General features: G+C 42.5%; 1 protein-coding gene across 1 annotated transcript; it reads left to right on the top strand.

The window, feature by feature from the left end:
- Window positions 1-1,321: 1,321 nt before the first annotated feature.
- On the top strand, window positions 1,322-16,314 carry LOC311142305 (phosphatidylinositol-binding clathrin assembly protein-like; the record flags this gene model as incomplete). Its single annotated transcript, XM_084177932.1, has 19 exons — window positions 1,322-1,451; window positions 3,434-3,576; window positions 3,847-3,922; window positions 4,134-4,236; window positions 4,561-4,654; window positions 4,773-4,884; window positions 6,706-6,812; window positions 7,790-7,831; window positions 9,705-9,790; window positions 10,218-10,311; window positions 10,435-10,568; window positions 10,877-10,977; window positions 12,991-13,122; window positions 13,257-13,287; window positions 13,442-13,580; window positions 13,938-13,961; window positions 14,070-14,126; window positions 14,439-14,558; window positions 16,282-16,314. The coding sequence occupies 19 exons, from the start codon at window positions 1,322-1,324 to the stop codon at window positions 16,312-16,314; spliced, it is 1,758 nt and encodes a 585-aa protein (XP_084034058.1).
- Window positions 16,315-17,068: the final 754 nt, after the last annotated feature.

Consider the following 17,068-nt stretch of genomic DNA (forward strand, 5'->3'; position numbering starts at 1 on the left):
TCCAACACAGCATGTTAATGCAACATTGTTACTATGTAATTACATTATTACTACACAGGTATAAAAGGATAGTATTGATGTCAGTTCTCCTCTCATCCTCTTCTGCATCCTCCACGATGATCTGATCCCAGGATGAGGCTGGACTAGAAAGGGAGAGAACCAGTGAATTTAAAAAACGTTCATATAATTGGTAGCCTATAAAAATTGCATTTACATCCTGTACAGTATTTTGTAAAAGAGGAAGACATCTCAATGCCAAATCTGACTCATATTAGGGCTTTTATCTCACTTGCAGGCCGAGTAGAGTCACATTTTGGACAATAGGCCGAGACATTATATGTACTGTATATCCTACATTCCTATAGAGAGCTGCAGGAAACTGAGAAGCTGGTGATTTGTGAAAGGTTGTTGTTATAGTCCAATAACAATGGTATAACATCAATACCATCCTAACCCAGGGGTTTGTCTTCAGATGTGTCTGAATCTGATTGGACAGTCCTGCAGAGTCAGACAGATTCCATCCACTTCAAATCATGAAGCAGCTGCCTAAAATTCAATTGCAGTGTTCTGCTTTAAGATGCCCTCCCCGGACCCTTTCTGCGTTGCCCAATCAACCCCTTTCTAAGTCACCTGATTCATAGGCTACACTGCCATTTTACACATGAAGTTTGAGTGAAATAAATGAATAATCGACTACCTAACAAAAAAACATTTGTAAAAAGATTAAATGCAATCAGATTAAACCATATGGAGCACGGCAATTAAAGGATATGGGAAAACTAGGAGGAGTCATTGCTACAAGACCTCGACACGAACACAGGGAAGCTTGAGAGAAAATACATTAATATGCTATTTTGTAACGTCTTCAAAATTAGTCTAGCCCCAATCATAACCAGAGCGAACGTCGCGTGATCACCAACCGAGGATTGGTAGGCTAACTAATCAATGAGTGTTGCTCTGCTGATGCTCAATTGTATTAATGCAGGCTACTGTAGCAGCTGTACACTAACCGGCATCACCATTGGAAAGCTATTACGGGGATATATTGTAGCATCGCGACCTCCGAACGAATCATTCTGAGCTGATATTGGTGTGGGTCGTTTGGGTTAGGTTTTTGGATTTGTATGTGTGGGACATTGGATTGCCATTTCGTTTACTGAATGTAGCCGTCAATTTTATTTGGCCGCCGTATTAATTCTCCCATCGAATTCGCGTCAGTGTACGTTTTTGTTTTCAGACGGGCAGTTTGTTTAGAGGGCACCCTCCCTATCATAACTAAAGACAATTTGATTTCTGATTCCCCAGTTACTGCTTTTGGAATATGTCTGGACAGTCTATCACGGATCGGATCGCTGCGGCTCAGCACAGCATGACAGGATCCGCTATAAGCAAAGCCGTTTGCAAGGCCACGACGCATGAAGTCAGCGGACCCAAGAAGAAACACCTTGACTGTAGGTTAAGTACACCACCAGTGCACCGCCGTTGCTACATGTTAGCAACAAAAGCATTGGTTACATTGAATATTCAAGACGACCTGTATTTGTCATTAAGTACATCATGTTTGGTTGGCCAAGGGTTTTCGAAATTATTCTATTAGGCTATGAATAATTGCGCATCATAGGCTTCAACAGCTCTGTAGTCAATCATTATCATACAGTGTCATTATCCTATAGTAGGCCATCGTGTTGTAGCCTAAACATGATGAGACAAATATGTTATTATCACTGAGTGTCATACAGGCAAATAAATCAATAACATGTATTTATAAAGGCCATTTTACATCAGCAGATGTCACAAAGTGCTATACAGAAACCTAGCCTAAAACCCCAAACAGCGAGCAATACAGATGCAAATGCACACATTGTGATCACAAATATCCTATTACACCTTATTCATCATTGTATGTAATAATATTTGAGTACATTTCCCTTTTAATGTAACATTTTCTGGCAGCGTAGGTTTAAAGAAGCACAATTGGAGTCAGTCTACCTATTGCAAACCATTAACTCAATTTCCTACTAAGTTCTAGACGAAAATTAGTCTGATTTAGGTATAATACCTTAGTATATTGTGGTGTATGTAGCCTTTGAGTTTTCTCAGCTACTTTAGTTTGTGGTGCGCTGGTGTCCATGTGTCATTCATATTTGTGCAATGGCAGCAGTGTCATAGACAATCTTGATCTCAACATTTGTATGTGTGGAAATGTGGAACTGGAGTAATTATTGGATAGAAAGTATTTTCTCCACGTTTAACTACTGATGATTAGGTTAGGTGGCTTTATACCCAAATAATTACTTGACACAATCAACATTGTGTCCAGTCAATCAATTAAGATCAATCAGTCCTCTCCTGGGCTGCAACAAATGCCATAGACCCAGAGGGTTATTGGTTCAGTGGAATAATATCTTGTCTGAAAAGAAAAGGTAGGCTGGTTGGGTGCCAGGTCTCAGCATGTGCTGCCAGTTTGGTTCTATTCAGGAAAAAATGTTTAATTGTAGAATTCTTTGCCCAACCTTTATCCAAAGTAATCCAATTGTGAATATTTTGGTCACCTTAGAGTCATGTTGAGTGGAATTACATAAGCTAAAATCTTGTAGTCATAGAAACTGCCATTTCTCTGAGTGGCATTTGGGAAGACTTCAAATGTGACTTAAGAATATGGTACCCTACTGCAATTTAGTTATTTAAAGAGTGTAATTCTTCTGGATTATCCTGACGTCTTTATATTCCCTTTATATTTCCTTTATGTTCCCTCTTAAGGTTTAGCATAAGCTTAGACTCCTCCTACAGTCAAATGTCTAGAAGGACTACCCAATCATATTTGAGGTTATTTTTATGACTGTCTGTTTTACAATCAGATTTCCAGTTTGAAATATTAATTGCAGATTAGTCACTGTAATTAAGGCAGAATAAGTGATAGTTAATTCACAAGTAAAAGGTATATTTTTGAAGGGTGGGAGGGGCCGAGCAGAGATCCAACTGCTGCTAGGGATTTTCAGCATGACAATATGTTTTAACTAGCACTCGTATTCCGCCTCGCCACGCTAGCTTCGCCCTTGTGTGGGTGCAAGCAAGCTAGGTAGTGCTAGCTATCAACAGCCAATCCAGTAGGGGCTGGAAGCTATAGTGAGCTTCGATCGGTCAAGCGCACCGATGTCGCAGAGTGTTTGCATAAAGTTCCGCTTCCCCAACTTTGCTCCCACCCTGTTCCAGTCTGTCGCCTAAGCTCGCATCGTCAAATGATCCACCACCCACTTCGCTTCTCTTCCATTGGAAATGAATGGCTTTCCGTAGTTTCATCGCCCACATTGTCTTCAGTTAAGAGGCACTGTGTGTGAGTTGATCAACCTTAGTGTAGGGTCGAGCAGAATATATCTTAAGCACAGAAAGCACTATTATGTTTTCAATTGTCACCATTCTGTGTTGTTGGCAGACCTGATCCACTGCACCAATGAGCTGAACGTGAGTGTCCCCCACCTGGCTGACACGTTGTTTGAGAGGACGGCCAACAACAGCTGGGTGGTGGTGTTCAAGGCCCTTATCACCGCACACCACCTCATGATGTACGGCAACGAGGTGAGTCACTCACTGACAGACTGGCTTCACTGTTAAAGTGGACCTCTGTCGCTCAGTTGGCAGAGCATGGCGCTTGCAACGCCAGAATAGTGGGTTCAATTCACAGGACCACCCGTACAAAACATTTATGCACGCATAACTGTAAGTCACTTTGGATAAAAGCATCTGCTAAATGGCATACAGTATATTATTATATGTTATTCACTGATTGAGTCTTTATTCTTACTGGTTATGATCACACTCTTGCTCTCTCTGTATTTATCTCACCAGCGATTAATCCAGTATCTGGCGTCCAGAAACACACTTTTTAACCTGAACAACTTCTTGGATAAGGGAGCATTACAAGGTACTGTTGGGTATTTGTCCATGGAAGCAATTCCATACCACACTGTACATAAGTCACAGGCACAAAATCACTTAGAAACATGCAATGCATGAACAACAATGTGCAGTTCAAAATTTCAAACTGTCGTTCTGAATGCATTGCAGAGGTTTGGCTCTGTAAGCCTCCAGCTAGCACTTATACAAATACCAATACAATACTCCCTCTCTGCCAGGTTATGACATGTCAACGTTCATCAGACGCTACAGCAGGTATCTAAATGAGAAGGCCATGTCCTACAGACTAGTGGCTGTGGACTTCACCAAGATGAAGAGGGGGTAAGATGTCCTGTTGTGGCTAGTGTGGAACCTCAGAGTCATACTGGGATACATCATTTAGCTACATCAGTGTCCCTCCTCAAGAGCGACAAACAGTGGCTTAGGTAACAAACAGTGAAAATAATGGAGACAGGTCTTAAATACATTCAAGGTTACCAAGCTAAACTGGTCACTCATTTCAGCAGCCATTTTGGATATTGTGTGCATTATATTGAGTATCAGCATGGTTGACATGGAGATGCTTTATCTGTTTGAGTAGTTGTTTGAACGTGTTTGTCAGTCACTTGTCCTGTTAAAGTGGTCCTGCGTGTCTCTTGTTGACAGGGTCGATGGTGTGATGCGCACCATGACTGTTGAGAAGCTGATCAAGACTCTACCCATCATACAGAATCAGCTGGATGCACTGCTGGACTTTCAGGTAGGCTGCAGGGCTGCATGGTTTTGGTGTTGGTGGTCCTTAACATCGGCTACATGATGACAGTGAGCTGTCTGCATGAACTCTCAATGTGTTGTCTCTTTATCTGTTCTCTTCCCAGGCTAACTCTAATGAACTGACCAATGGCGTCATCAACGGCGCCTTCATGCTGCTCTTCAAAGACTCCATCCGCCTCTTTGCTGCCTACAATGAAGGAGTTATCAACATGCTGGGTAAGTACACTCTGTTAGATAACTATGATGCCACTGTGATGTCACTATGATGTCACTATGATGCCACTGTAATGCCACTATGATGTCACTATGCTGTTTGTAAATGTACACTACCGTTCAAAAGTTTGGGTTCACTTAGAAATGTCCTTGTTTTCCATGAAAACGTACATGAAATTAGTTTGAATAGGAAATATAGCAAAATGAATAGGAAATGTAGTCATTGACAAGGTTAGAAATAATGATTTTTAATTGAAATAATAATTGTGTCCTTCAAACTTTGCTTTCGTCAAAGAATCCTCCATTTGCAGCAATTACAGCCTTGCAGACCTTTGGCATTCTAGTTGTCAATTTGTTGAGGTAATCTGAAGAGATTTCACCCCATGCTTTCTGAAGCACCTCCCACAAGTTGGATTGGCTTGATGGGCACTTCTTACGTACCATACGGTCAAGCTGCTGTCACAACAGCTCAATAGGGTTGAGATCCGGTGACTGTGCTGGCCACTCCATTATAGACAGAATACCAGCTGACTGCTTCTTCCCTAAATAGTTCTTGCATAGTTTGGAGCTGTGCTTTGGGTCATTGTCCTGTTGTAGGAGGAAATTGGCTCCAATCAAGCGCCGTCCACAGGGTATGGCATGGAGTTGCAAAATGGAGTGATAGCCTTCCTTCTTCAAGATCCCTTTTACCCTGTACAAATCTCCCACTTTACCACCACCAAAGCACCCCCAGACCATCACATTGCCTCCACCATGCTTGACAGATGGCATCAAGCACTCCGCCAGCATCTTTTCATTTGGTCTGCGTCTCACAAATGTTCTTCTTTGTGATCCGAACACCTCAAACTTCGATTTGTCTGTCCATAACACTTTTTTCCAATCTTCCTCTGTCCAGTGTCTGTGTTCTTTTGGCCATCTTAATCTTTTCTTTTTATTGGCCAGTCTGAGATATGGCTTTTTCTTTGCAACTCTGCCTAGAAGGTCAGCATCCCGGAGTCGCCTCTTCACTGTTGACGTTGAGACTGGTGTTTTGCGGGTACTATTTAATGAAGCTGCCAGTTGAGGACCTGTGAGGCGTCTGTTTCTCAAACTAGACACTCTAATGTATTTGTCCTCTTGCTCAGTTGTGCACCGGGGCCTCCCACTCCTCTTTCTATTCTGGTTAGAGCCAGTTTGCGCTGTTCTGTGAAGGGAGTAGTACACAGCGTTGTACGAGATCTTCAGTTTCTTGGCAATTTCTCGCATGGAATAGCCTTCATTTCTCAGAACAAGAATAGATTGACGAGTTTCAGAAGAAAGTTATTTGTTTCTGGCCATTTTGAGCCTGTAATCGAACCCACAATTGCTGATGCTCCAGATACTCAACTAGTCTCAAGAAGGTCAGTTTTATTGCTTCTTTAATCAGCACAACAGTTTTCAGCTGTGCTAACATAATTGCAAAAAGGTTTTCTAATGATCAATTTGCCTTTTAAAATGATAAACTTGTATTAGCAAACACAACGTGCCATTGGAACACAAGACTGATGGTTGCTGATAATAGGCCTCTGTACGCCTATGTAGATATTCCATAAAAAATCAGCCGTTTCCAGCTACAATAGCCATTTACAACATTAACAGTGTCTACACTGTATTTCTGATCAATTGTATGTTATTTTAATGGACCAAAAAATTGCTTTTCAAAAACAAGGACATTTCTAAGTGAACCCAAACTTTTGAACGGTAGTGTATACTATAGAAAAGAACTAGCCAAAATGCTTTTTTCTTTTTTCTTTTTTTCTTTTGTTCTTTCGCTGAGTTAACCTATCCTCTTTTTGTATCCTAAAGAGAAATATTTTGATATGAAGAAGAACCAATGCAAAGATGCCCTGGAGATTTATAAGACGTTTCTGAACAGAATGACCAAGCTGTCAGAGTTTCTCAAAGTTGCAGAGGTAATGTTTTCCCTTTTCCACTTGTGGTGAGGAAAAAAAGGTTTCAGATAGATCCAGCAGGAAGGTGGGGCTCTTCTCCCGGACCTCTGCTCCTCTCTCCTTTCTCTCTCTCTGTCCCTCTGTTGCCGTGTGGTGGAGGCTAATGCTGGTCATGAATGCAGAGGTTAGCCTATTAGTGGGCCTAAAAAGCTCATGGTGAAAGGCCCCTCCATGTGCTGCCTGTTTTGATGCCTGCGTTGCATGTCTTAGCAAGATGTTTTCTCTTAGTCTTTCCTTCCCTTTCTCACTTTTTCAATGACGAATGTCTGCTGTTATCCAAGTAACGTACTACTTGATGAATGTCTGCTGTTATCCAAATAAAGTACTACTTGCAATTCATAAGGCCTTATTGCAAAGATAATCAGTATCTCTCTGTAGTTTTATAATTTCTTGTGCATTCTTTTAAAAGGCTTTCCTGCTGTCTTTACTGATTTGGTAACTATTTGGAGGAAGGTTTGGGGTGATGGGGGTGTGGTTCTATCCAAAAACTGGCTAACGTTGACTTTAAGGGCCCATTCATTTACTTGTTTAACAATGTGTTTGTCATTTATGCCCCTTTCTTTTTCGTTCAAAGTCAACATTAGTTGTGTGTTTTCTTTGGATGTTTCTCACCTTGCAGTCACATGAGTATTACAGCCCAATGTACCCGGCCCACCTGTCAGTGGCATTTCAGTGTGTAAACATTCATTTCAAACCAGTCTTCAGATCCTGTGTGTGAGTGTGTGTGTGTTTGTGTGTGTGTGTGTGGGCATGCCAATTCCCCTCTCTGTTGTCTTTTTGTTGTTTTGTTTCTAGTCACTGCATGGAGTAATGGATCCTTTGGTTTGATTCTTCTTTCTCCCTCCTCCACACACCTACCCCTTTATTCTGTGGTTGAGTTTGTTTGTTTATTATGTTTGGTTTTTGTTTGCCCCCCCCCCTCCTTTTTTGTGACACAGCAAGTTGGAATTGATCAGGGTGACATCCCAGATCTCACACAGGTCAGTGGTGCATTTCATCTCAATATCTCCCATGTAGTTCCATTCTAAACACTCTCATTCCCTACTCACCCTACAGGCTTCCAACCGCCCCCTCCTTTTTACCTGATTTACCTCCCTCTCTCTGAGCTCTAGGATAGTGAGGGCCTACACTCAAAATGAATTTCTAATATGTGAACCTTGGATTCTGCTGCGCCATATTTCATATCCTAATTCTGGAGATTGTGCAAAACATAGTCTTCCTTGGTCTTACGTCTTTCAGCAGATTTTAGGTAGACGGATCCTTTATTTCTTTACTTTGATTTTAGTCTTTTGTATCGTTGAATCACAGTTTTCTAAAGTTAACCTACAAAAAAAAAAGTTTTGTTTGTTTGATTTTGAAATGGAGCTGAAAAGTCAGGCACCTTCAGCCTCTGTCCAAATATGGTCGTATGGTGCTTGTGTGAGGATGACATCCCTTGATAGAATAGCTTAGAGGAATCAAGCTCTTGATTTCTCCTACAGTTTAACTTTGTGTTGCCTCAAAATTAACACTATTGTATATCTTTTTCCTGAAAAGATATCCCATCAAAATAGCTGTGGGGAGAGCAGTGAATGGTTTCTACCAAATAGGTTTCTGCAAATATTACTTGAATGGTGTACATAATGCAATCCTAAGCACTGCATAACATCTGATGTGATGCTACAAAAACTTGTTGAATCTTTCTTCAATGACACTAATGGTGTTTCCCTCCACATGGGGAAAAATAAACATGAACAAATGTTTCTGTCAATTCTTATGTCATGTTTGCAGTGCTTATGAAGACCTTATGTATCCCTGCTCAACTAAATAGTAACCCATGTCTTTACTGAGATGGAGATTTTTTTTCTGTTAATTTGAAACTTTTAGTATATTCTAGATTTCTCTGAAGAAGGAATGTCATTATTCTCTCTTGTTCCCCCAAATAAGTATATGCAAATTCTTATTTTTGCAAGTTACTGCATGTGTTAAGATTGTATTCTATAATGAAAAGGAAATGTTGAGTTGAAACATGGGTATTACATGTGGAAAATGAATTCACTGAACCTGGTTTATTTAACCATCATTTTGTATGTCTTTATAAAATATGCGCTTCATTTCCCAAGTGTATACCTCATTTTCATCAGATGTTTGCCTTTCTGTGAGTTAACTCGTTTGGCTTCCAAACCTTTTTGAATTAGACACTAAGCTAATGACAACATTTTACTGTCTGCTAATATAATTTATCCTCTAACCTGTAAAATACATGTATTGTATTGATATTCATGAATGAATGAATAGTTACTCAAATTATTATATCAAACGGAATCCATTGGTTAACTCACCATTTATGGACTGTGATTTCTGTGTGTGTGAGAGCATTTATACACACCTGTGAATGGGCTTCTAAGCTCCTTTCTGTATGCCAACAGACGATGTGATGTGTTCTGAACACCTCAGGAGCCGATACACTGTACAAATGACCTCCCAGGCCTGTGTACTTGCTTGCATGAGAGAGGACTGATCTGTGCATGTCTGGCTTGGAGCCAAACCTAATTATACCAGATGTATTGTCTTATGTAAAATACCTGCAAATATGGAGACTAGACTGAACATGAATAAGCTTAGGACAATGTGCCACTTGGCCGCTGTGTTTGTGTGTATGTGCGTGGCGTGTGTGCGGGCGTGTTTGTCTGTGTGCGGGCGCGTCTGTGTGCTTGTGCGTGCACAAATGTCTGTGTGCCTGTACGCGAGTGTATGCAAATGTAGTATGTGTGTGCACGCTGTTGTTTTCCCAATTGTTCTACACAGTGCTATCCTCACCTTGTGCATTAATGCTGCTCCATGCCCAACCCTCCCCCTCTCTCTCTCCACCAGGCCCCTAGTAGCCTCCTGGAAGCCCTGGAGCAGCATTTGGCCTCTCTGGAGGGCAGGAAAATCAAGGAGCTCTCCACAGCCACCAGGTAACCAACAAACAGACATACACACACACACACACACACACACACACACTGATGCTAATGTTTCAGGCTTTGCGTCTGAAGGAGGCATTTCAAAACATTTATCACTCACTGAAGCTTTGGTAGATATGAGGATGAATATGCAAATGATACTGTACCAGTGATCCACCATCAGCTAGTAGTTCTTCCGGACTACAACAGAAATGCAACCTCATTTATCATGCAATTGGGAGTGTTTACTGTCAGTGCTGATCATCATCGGCTGTGTGTGTGTATGTCAGACCTGTCTATTACATTGCAATAATGGCACACAGAGTCAGAAACATTCACTAATACATGAATTATTCATTAGTGGTCAGTCCCAGAGTGCTGTGTGTGTGACAGTGAGTGTGCGTGGTGGTCACTGATAAGTGCTGTGTGGTCTCTCCAGAGCTAACACCTTGTCTAGTGCTGTGTCGTCACTGTCCAGCACTGGAATCTCCCTCAGCCGCATGGACGAGAAGGAGGACGAGAACAGGCTGAAGGTCAGACAGGGTCACTGTATAACACGTTTTCATTACAGTGTAGATACAGTAATGTATGAATGTTTTTTCAACCCTGTTGTACTCTCACTTTTTGCGGCTTCACTTTATGTGTTTGTCCCACAGGATGAGGGAGCCAAGGTGATTGACATGCAGACGCCGACCGTCTCTCCCAGCGCCCAGTCAGTGGGCAGTGCCAACAGCAGCAGTGGGGCCACAGATGTCTTCTCCAACTCATCTGTTGGATCCGTTACAAATAAGTAAGCAGACCTACTGTCTGATAATCCTTGTGTTTAAGTTCAAACCTATGGGTATGTTTCACCCACGTTTGTTCGATTTGTATAATATATACTGTATGTATCTTATTAAAAATGGCAGCTAGTTAAATCACTTCATAGTGTATTAGTTGGGTTATTAGTGGAAAGGACCTGTGAGCCAAGTTAAAATGGATGTCTGTATGGCAGTGTTCCAAGCGTTTGGTCCTGTCCACTGTAACTCTCTCTCTGCCCTGTGGCCTGAAGGGGTCTGCTCTGCTGTGCTTTTTATCCCTGTCTCTCTATTTCCCCAGCGTGCCAAATCTCACCAGTGACCTGTTCAACCTCCAGCCCACCTTCAACCCAAACATCCAGACCATACACACTGTGCCGTCTAACAACAACGCCTGGGGAGGTGAGGGACACAGAAGCACACACAGACTCCACGTACACACGCGCGCACACGCACGCACACACACAATATATACTCTTGAGAACGATTGAGTGTATTTAAAACGAAGGCAGGTACATTAAGCAGATTGTGATGGACAGAAATCAGTCACTGCAGGACATAAATAAGATATTAATTTATGTCAACCCCAACCTTTATGAGAAGTGAAATGTCCAGTTGTGTCCCCAATGCAATTTCCTCCTCTCCTCTTCCCACCTATGATACCTATCCCTGCTGGATGCCCTCTCTCTCTGATTGGTGAGTCAACATGGCTTGTATCACTCTACTGGATAGCTGACAGAACTGAAATGGCATTACAATATGCCTGAGGCTAGGGTTATTGCCTGTAGCATGACTCGCTCTCTCCCTGTGGAACCTGCAGCCTGACGCTCTCTCTCTCTCACTCCCTCTTTCTCTCTTGTTCTTTCTCCCTCTCTCTCTTTCTTTCTCTCTCTCACTCTGACCTGAGACTGACTTTGACTCTCTCTCCCTGTGTGACCCAGACCTAGTGCTGAGTGATTAACCATTTTTGTTGTTGTTGGGGTTATTAAACAACTAATTGACCGATGTCGGTTCAGTTACTTGAATTCCATTTAGTTCTGTTTTTTTTGTGATCCCAATGCGCTGTTTCTCTAGAGAGAAATCAAATCAATCACGAGAGAAATAATGTAAAGAACTATGTTCGACGCTGGTCTGAGTTGTAGTTTTCATGAAGCAAATATTCAACCTAGATCAGCGCCGAAATGTGGTAAGTAATTACAATGACAATAATCCATTGCACTTTTACGCCTGCTACGTTAGGATACACACAGACAACATAAATCACATGAGAGAGGAATGTACACAACAGAACGAAGAGGTAGCTTAGTGGGTAAGAGCGCTGTGCCAGTAACCGAAAGGTCGCTGGTTCTAATCCCTGAGCTGACTAGGTGAAAAATCTGTCGATGTGCCCTTAAGCAAGGCACTTAACCATAATTGCTCCTGTAAGTCGCTCTGGATAAGAGCGTCTGCTAAATGACTAAAAAAAAGTTTGTGAAAGTATGCCTTATCAAACTAGTAAAATGATGTAGTCAGACAACTCTGCAGCATACTTAGGCAGGCTAGCATAGCTAAATAGGATGACTAAAGACAGTACAGTATGGGGAGAACAGAGATAACATTAGATCAGTGGTACACAAACTTTATTTTTTCCCCAATAATTCCTGGGGACCCAATTGTTTTCCAAATAATTTATTACGACCCCACCCCAAATCTAATGAAGCAACCTTTAAATTGATACATTTTGATTTTTACATCAACAAATAACCTTCAATTAGTTGCATTTTCATCTCTTATCAAAAGGAAAATAAACCAATAGACATTTACTCAATAGAATTGTATCTTCCAAACTATATTTCTCAAAAAAATTTGTCTATCGTCCCATACAATAATATGTACTCTTAATGTTTTGTTCCTAATTTTGGCAACCGCACTGCAGTTGGGGTCATGACCCCTACTTTGAATACCACTGCGTTAGATGTTCTGGCTGCCTGGCCGCTACTACCTAAGCCGAGATGAGATGATGACTGAATGAAAAATAATGAAGTCATTAAATAAAAACTAATAGTAATATACACAACTGAAATATTTTATTATTTCATTGTAATTTCCTATTTTTCTATTGATGTCTACCCAATGTGGACCTGCCAGAGACTATGGAATATTTTCAATATTTTGGCAATTGAATGTTCACTATTTTAAAATATAATTTTAATGTAATTATTTAATAATGCATTTCATGTAAAAATAATAATCGAAACCGAAACTGAACTGACCTCAAAAAGCACTAATCACTCAGCATTAGCCAGATCTGACTCTCTCTCTCTCCCTGTGAGACCTGGAGCCTGACTCTCTCTCCCTGTGAGACCTGGAGCCTGACTCTCTCTCCCTGTGAGACCTGGAGGCTGATTCGCTCTCCCTGTATGTCTCTGTCCTCAGGTTTGGGGCTCCCAGGTGACCTGCTGAAGCCAGCTCAGCCCACACACATCCACAGCCCTGGGATACCACTGCAATCTGGGGGGAAGATGATGCCCACTGACCTGGACTCCTCCTTAGCCAACCTTGTTGGCAGTGAGTCTTTCTCTCTCTTTTACATGTAGCTTTGCGTATTCTTTTGTTTTTCAGTAGTCATAAAATGGTAATACACAGTAATGCTCTGTAACAGCATCTGAACATGTAACATATCTTAATCGCTCATTTTCCAGACTTGCAGTTCGGAGGAACATCAGCCAAAAAGTGAGTATATGATATTTGAAAAGGAGCTGAGAGCAAAGTACCTAAATTAATATATTTGGAGTTAGTTATTCATCCTCAAGCATTTGTGAATCCTGATCTAATTTGTCTTGCTCTAATGTGGTGAGTGTATTTGACCCCTGTGTTTGTCCCTCAGGCCAGAGCTCCAGTGGACCCAGCTGGTAGAGAAGAAGCCAACAGGGGGGACTCACTGGCAGTCCAAAACAATGTGCACTACCCCCAACTGGAACCATCACGCTCCCATGGCTCCTCAACCGATGCCCATACCACAAATGGTGAGACATACACTCCTGCTCACACTCACGAAATATAATACTGAGGACAAGCCAGCAATGCAAAAGGTAGCTTTGATATGTACTTTTTCCTTATGGAATCTAGTAGCACACATTAGAAACTCTGTGATTGGCTGCAAATCACATCTTGGAAAATGGAAGTGGTTATTGCAGTTCTTCACGAGCGCTGGCGATTCTCTTTTGCTCTCAATCCGTTTGCACTCTAATGGTTTGTCTTCTCTTTTCACTTTGTTTTTCATCCGTCGTCTCTCTTACTTTTCCACTGAATTATCCGCCATCCATTCCTATCTGCATTTGCCTCTTTCCCTCCTCCTCTTTTCCTCAACCCTAATGCTGCAGAATGGAATGATCTATACTGGCTATGTAAGTACATGACTATCTGTAGAGAGAGTCACTGCATTTACCAGAAGTGTTTTCCTCAGTGTGCTCTACTGGTCTTCCATTGTTCCATTTCACCCTTTCTCTCCGTAGGCTCCAGCTCCAGTGGCTTTTCCAATGACGACACCTCAAGTGCCTGTTTATGGAATGGTAAGGAATGATCTGCACTATGGTACAGTACCCAGGCCTAACAATCAAATCAAATACCATTTTATTTGTCACATGCGCCGAATACAACAGGTGTAGACCTTACCGTGAAATGCCTACTTACAAGCCCTTAACCAACAATGCAGTTCAAGAAATAGAGTTAAGAAAATATTAACTAAATAAACTAAAGTTAAAAAATTAAAGTAACACAATAAAATAACAATACAAATATGAGGTCGGGTCTGAGGGGGGGATCTGCACACCAAGACCATTGATCCCCAGTTTACATTTCATCTCTCTCTCTCCCTGTCGTAGATGCCTCCTCATCAGATGGGGCAGATGGGTGGAGTCCCTATGATGGCACCACAGCATATGATGTACAACCAGCCTGTCCTTCGGCACACCAATCCATTCACCCCCATGCCAGGAGCCCAGGTAATCCCACTGTCCACTCCTCACTGTCCACTCCTCACTGTCCACTCCTCATTGTCCACTATCCACTGTCCACCCTTCACTGTCCACTCCTCACTGTCCACTCCTCACTGTCTACTCCTCACTGTCCACTATCCACTGTCCACTCCTCACTGTCCACTATTCACTGTCCACTCCTTCACTGTCCACTCCTCACTGTCCACTCCTCACTGTCTACTCCTCACTGTCCACTATCCACTGTCCACTCCTCACTGTCCACTCCTCACTGTCCACTATCCACTGTCCACTCCTCACTGTCCACTCCTCACTGTCCACTATCCACTGTCTACTCCTTGCTGTCTACTCCTCACTGTCCACTATCCACTGTCCACTCCTCACTGTCCACTCCTCACTGTCCACTATCCACTGTCCACTCCTCACTGTCCACTCCTCACTGTCCACTATCCACTGTCCACTCCTTGCTGTCTACTCCTCACTGTCCACTATCCACTGTCCACTCCTTGCTGTCCACTCCTCACTGTCCACTCCTCACTGTCCACTCCTCACTGTCCACTATCCACTGTCCACTCCTCACTGTCCACTCCTCACTGTCCACTATCCACTGTCCACTCCTTGCTGTCCACTCCTCACTGTCCACTCCTCACTGTCCACTCCTCACTGTCCACTCCTCACTGTCCACTATCCACTGTCCACTCCTTGCTGTCTACTCCTCACTGTCCACTCCTCGCTGTTTACTCCTCACTGTCCACTATCCACTGTCCACTCCTCACTGTCCACCCTTCACTGTCCACTCCTCACTGTCTACTCCTCACTGTCCACTATCCACTGTCCACTATCCACTGTCCACTCCTCACTGTCCACTCCTCACTGTCCACTATCCACTGTCCACTCCTTCACTGACCACTCCTCACTGTCCACTATCCACTGTCCACTCCTTCACTGTCCACTCCTCACTGTCCACTATCCACTGTCTACTCCTCACTGTCCACTATCCACTGTCCACTCCTCACTGTCCACTCCTCACTGTCCACTCCTCACTGTCCACTATCCACTGTCCACTCCTTGCTGTCTACTCCTCACTGTCCACTCCTCGCTGTTTACTCCTCACTGTCCACTATCCACTGTCCACTCCTCACTGTCCACTCCTCACTGTCCACCCTTCACTGTCCACTCCTCACTGCCTACTCCTCACTGTCCACTCTTCACTGTCCACCCTTCACTGTCCACCCTTCACTGTCCACTCTTTACTGTCCACCCTTCACTGTCCACCCTTCACTGTCCACTCTACACTTTCCACCCTTCACTGTCCACTCTTCACTATTCACTGTTCACTATTCACGATCCACTCCTCACTCTCCACTCCTCACTCTCCACTCCTCACTCTCCACTCCTCACTCTCCACTCCTCACTGTTCATTCCCCAACCACTTCTGACATGTGAATCATGATTCAAGGCATCAGTTCCTAAGTAGGCTAATCATAATCATAATTGTAATGCTGTCTCTGCTGCTTTATAATGTATCAGTTACTGTTTAATACTTAATTTGTCAATGCTAATTACTGTTTGTTTGCCAGTAGGTTCTGGAATTATTTAAGATCTTGTTACTATAAAACCTTTTTTTGTGGTATTACAGTACCCTGTTTTCTTTCACTGAAATATTTCCAGAGGCTAGAATCGACAATCTAAAACCTTTTACAACTAGACAGATATTATTAAACCGTAACAGGCTTATTTTCCTATGCAGATGCACTTCATGTAGGACTGGGAGTATCTTACCATGACAGTAAAGCAGAGAGACAAAACAAACCAATCCAGAACCAAATACAACGCAAGATGGAGGAGAGAAAGGAGCAGAAGATGGTGGTGGAGACAGACTGGAGATGTGTTGGTGTCAGTGCTCTTTCAGTGGCCTCTCTGTGGGATAGAACCTCTGTTACATTCTGCATCATGGCTGATATAAGAGTCCCATCCAAGTCCTTTGCCAAGTCATAGCTCACATTCATTCTGTATTTGATTTGCTCATTTGAATGGGTATTGTTCTGTCTGTTAAACCCATGCTATGATGACGGCTGTATTCCAGTTTGGAGCTTGGCCCTTTGCAGTGAATTCCAGAAAACTGCCATCACCCCCATCCACAAGTGTCAATGGACTTTAATCAATGTGAACTTTGCCAAGGGTGTACATATGCATTGTCCAATTAGAATCTCATACAAACCACTACAATACTGCTACGTCTTTTCTCTCTAATGTTAATGTCAGAGTTGCAGTTGCCACCATTGTAACATGGAAAAGTGTGTGTCCCTTTTCATGCATTTCAATCAATGTTCACCAACATTCTGGAGTTGACTCAGTATTCGTTTCATTTTGTTGTAACTGCCAATTCCACAACCTGTTATAGTAAGACATTGGATAAATGGCTTGGAGACACATGGTTTGTGTATGTGTGCATGTACAGTATATCTGTCTGTATGTTAATTTGCAGTGCACTCAGATCTAAATGTACAAAAGCTATT

This window comes from Coregonus lavaretus (genome assembly GCF_964263955.1).
Source record: "Coregonus lavaretus genome assembly, chromosome: 15".
Lineage (NCBI taxonomy): Eukaryota > Metazoa > Chordata > Actinopteri > Salmoniformes > Salmonidae > Coregonus > Coregonus lavaretus.